The sequence below is a fragment of the Fonticula alba genome (assembly GCF_000388065.1).
Source record: "Fonticula alba strain ATCC 38817 unplaced genomic scaffold supercont2.3, whole genome shotgun sequence".
Lineage (NCBI taxonomy): Eukaryota > Rotosphaerida > Fonticulaceae > Fonticula > Fonticula alba.
Genome location: NW_009242973.1, coordinates 2,955,475 through 2,958,555, shown reverse-complemented (window position 1 = coordinate 2,958,555; position 3,081 = coordinate 2,955,475). Strand labels below are relative to the sequence as shown.

Sequence of the window (3,081 nt, the reverse complement as noted above, 5' to 3'; positions counted from 1 at the left end):
CCCCCCCCCCCCCGCCGGCTCCGCCGCCCTCTCCCCGACCATGTCCGAACACCAGGGCCGGTATCCCCTGCGCAGTGCCAGGGCCTCCGCTGTGTGGGTGGTGGGCGACGCGGAGTGTTGTCCTTTTATTTCTGCCGGCGCGGCCCGGTCACCGGTGTGCGCCCAGAGCACCACACCCTGGGGGTTGTTGGGGGGCCGAGGACCGCCGCCTGGGGCGAGTGTGGGCGGGCTCGTGTGCGGGCGCGGCCCCCCCCCCCCCCGCCTGGGCGTGGCCAGTCACGGCCATGGTGCCCGGCACCGCCCCGGCCCAGCGGGGGAGGGGGTGGCGTGGGCCCGCTCAGTGTACCAGGGCCACAGGGCCCGGCGCCCCGCCCCCTGGTCTGGCCCGGCCTGGCCGGTCTGGCCTGGGGCCTGGTCATCCCTGCACTCCCTTCCTCGGCACTTCCTCTCCCTGTGCGGGTGCGGGCGTGGGTGTGCTTGTGCGCATGTGTGCGGATACGTGCGTATGTGTGTGTGTGTGTATCGGGGGCCCGAACAGTTTTTTCGGGAGACAAACCACTGCCCCGCGCTGGGCATGTTCCTCAGCCACTTTTGGAAATTGCCTGGGCCTGCCTTCTCAGTCACTTCTAAAGTACCCCCCCCTCTCCTCCCCCCCCCCCACCTCGCGCCGCTCGCTTTCTCCCCCGCCCACACATCCGCCCCCCTCCCCCCTTGCGTTTCTCTGCCCCTTCCCTTTGGCTGCCCCTTTGCACATGCACCTGTGTGTCTGCTTCCCGTCAAACAGCTCCTGACGCGTGTGCCTCCCTTTTGCCACCCCCCTCCCCCTCGCTCCCCGTCCAACTCTGCCGTTGCCACACACTCCTCTCCGCCTCCTCTCCCAGTTACTGCCAAGATGGTTCGTCCCTTTCCGCTTCCGAGTCTTCGTCTCCCCCTCCCGCTGCTGCTCGTTGCTGACCTCCCCCGCTTGATTCTCCCCCCCCCTCCCCCCCCTCCAGGACGCCACTCTTGCCAACATCAACGCTTCTGCGGCTACCCGCAACTACAGCATCCAGCCCCGCCTTGGTGTGTCTTCCCTGGTTCCCCCCATTACCCTGATCCTCCCCTCTTCGACAAGGCCACGCTAACCCCTCCCTTCCCACCCTTCGCACAGACTACCAGACCGTCGTTGGTGTCAACAACCCCCTGGTCATTCTTGACAATGTCAAGGTGCGTGGCCCCTCCTCTGGTTCCCCCCCCTCCTTTCTCTCCCTCTCTCTCTGGTCCCTTCATTTGCATTCCCCCCTCTCTCTTCCCCCCATTGCCTGAGAAACACTCTCACTCACCTCTCCCCCTCCCCCCTCGCCTACCCTGCGCGTCCGTCTTTCCTCCCCCGCAGTTCCCCAAGTTCTCCGAGATTGTCACCCTGACCCTCCCGGATGGCACCCGCCGTTCCGGTCAGGTTCTCGAGATTCAGGGCAAGCGCGCCATCGTCCAGGTGTTCGAGGGTGTGACCGGCATTGATGCCAAGCGCACTCGTGTCGAGTTCTCCGGCGATACCCTGCGCATTCCCGTCTCCGAGGATATGCTTGGTCGCATCTTCAACGGCTCCGGCAAGCCCATCGACAAGGGCCCCCGTGTCCTGGCCGAGGACTACCTCGATATCCAGGGTCAGCCCATCAACCCCTCCTCTCGTATCTACCCGGAGGAGATGATCCAGACTGGTATCTCCACCATTGATGCCATGAACTCGATTGCCCGTGGCCAGAAGATCCCCATTTTCTCGGCCGCCGGTCTGCCGCACAACGAGATTGCTGCCCAGATCTGCCGTCAGGCCGGTCTGGTCGCCCACGACGACGGCGAGGTTGCCACCGACTCCTTCGCCATTGTCTTCGCCGCTATGGGTGTCAACATGGAGACTGCCCGCTTCTTCAAGCAGGACTTCGAGGAGAACGGCTCCATGGAGCGCACCACCCTCTTCCTGAACCTGGCCAACGACCCGACGTGCGTCCTCCCTCTTCTTCTTGCTCGCCTCCCCCCTGTCTCTCTCTCTCTCTCCCCCCCTCTCCTCCGCGATGTCTCTATGTGTTCCCTTCGCCACTCTCGCACACATGCACAGATGTGCCCACCCATATCCCCTCAGCGATTGACACCTGCCCCCGCCCCACCCCCCTCTCCCCCTCTCCCCATGGCTCTGGCCGCTCGCCACAGCATCGAGCGTATCATTACCCCTCGTCTGGCCCTGACCACCGCCGAGTTCTTCGCCTACCAGCTCCAGAAGCACGTCCTGGTCATTCTCACCGACATGTCCTCTTACGCTGATGCCCTGCGTGAGGTGTCTGCCGCCCGTGAGGAGGTCCCGGGTCGCCGTGGTTACCCCGGTTACATGTACACTGATCTGTCCACCATCTACGAGCGTGCCGGCCGTGTCGACGGCCGTGAGGGTTCCATCACCCAGATCCCCATTCTTACTATGCCCAACGATGGTACGCATGACGTGTGCCTCCTTTGCCCTTGGTTCTTTCTCTGGCCCTCATGTCCTTCTCCTCCTCCCTCGCTAACGTCATGGCGCGTTCTCTCTCTATCTCTCTCTCTCTCCCTCTCTCCCTCTCCTCGCATGGCATGTGTCACGTCCACACAGATATCACCCACCCCATCCCCGATCTTACCGGTTACATTACCGAGGGCCAGATCTACATCGATCGCCAGCTCCACAACCGCCAGATCTACCCCCCCATCAACGTCCTGCCGTCCCTGTCCCGTCTGATGAAGTCCGCCATTGGTGAGGGCATGACTCGTGACGACCACGGTGATGTGTCCAACCAGCTGGTACGTCGTGTGCCCGGCGCGTCATCATCATCACCATCATCTCCTCTCCCCGCACACATATATACCCTGCCGTTTCCTTGTTGCCCGCATTGGGCGCGCACCACCCGCCTCCCTCTCCACCCTCGGCAAAGCAGCCGACTGACAATGTTCTCATATTTTCTCTTCCCTGGTGACCACCACCCCCCCCCCCCCCCCCCCCCCGCCCCCGGAACCGCACACACCCACACACAGTACGCCACCTATGCTCAGGGTATGGATGTTGCCGGCATGAAGGCC

General features: G+C 63.8%; 1 protein-coding gene across 1 annotated transcript in view; it reads left to right on the top strand.

The window, feature by feature from the left end:
- Positions 1-892: 892 nt before the first annotated feature.
- Positions 893-3,081, top strand: part of H696_02411 (V-type proton ATPase subunit B) — a gene marked incomplete at both ends in the record, with an annotated part of 2,576 nt that continues 387 nt past the window's right edge. The window contains 7 exons of the mRNA XM_009496313.1: positions 893-895; positions 996-1,062; positions 1,151-1,206; positions 1,376-1,980; positions 2,188-2,462; positions 2,618-2,805; positions 3,037-3,081. Coding sequence (XP_009494588.1) covers positions 893-895; positions 996-1,062; positions 1,151-1,206; positions 1,376-1,980; positions 2,188-2,462; positions 2,618-2,805; positions 3,037-3,081 — 1,239 coding nt within the window. The remainder of the gene's footprint in view (positions 896-995; positions 1,063-1,150; positions 1,207-1,375; positions 1,981-2,187; positions 2,463-2,617; positions 2,806-3,036) is intronic.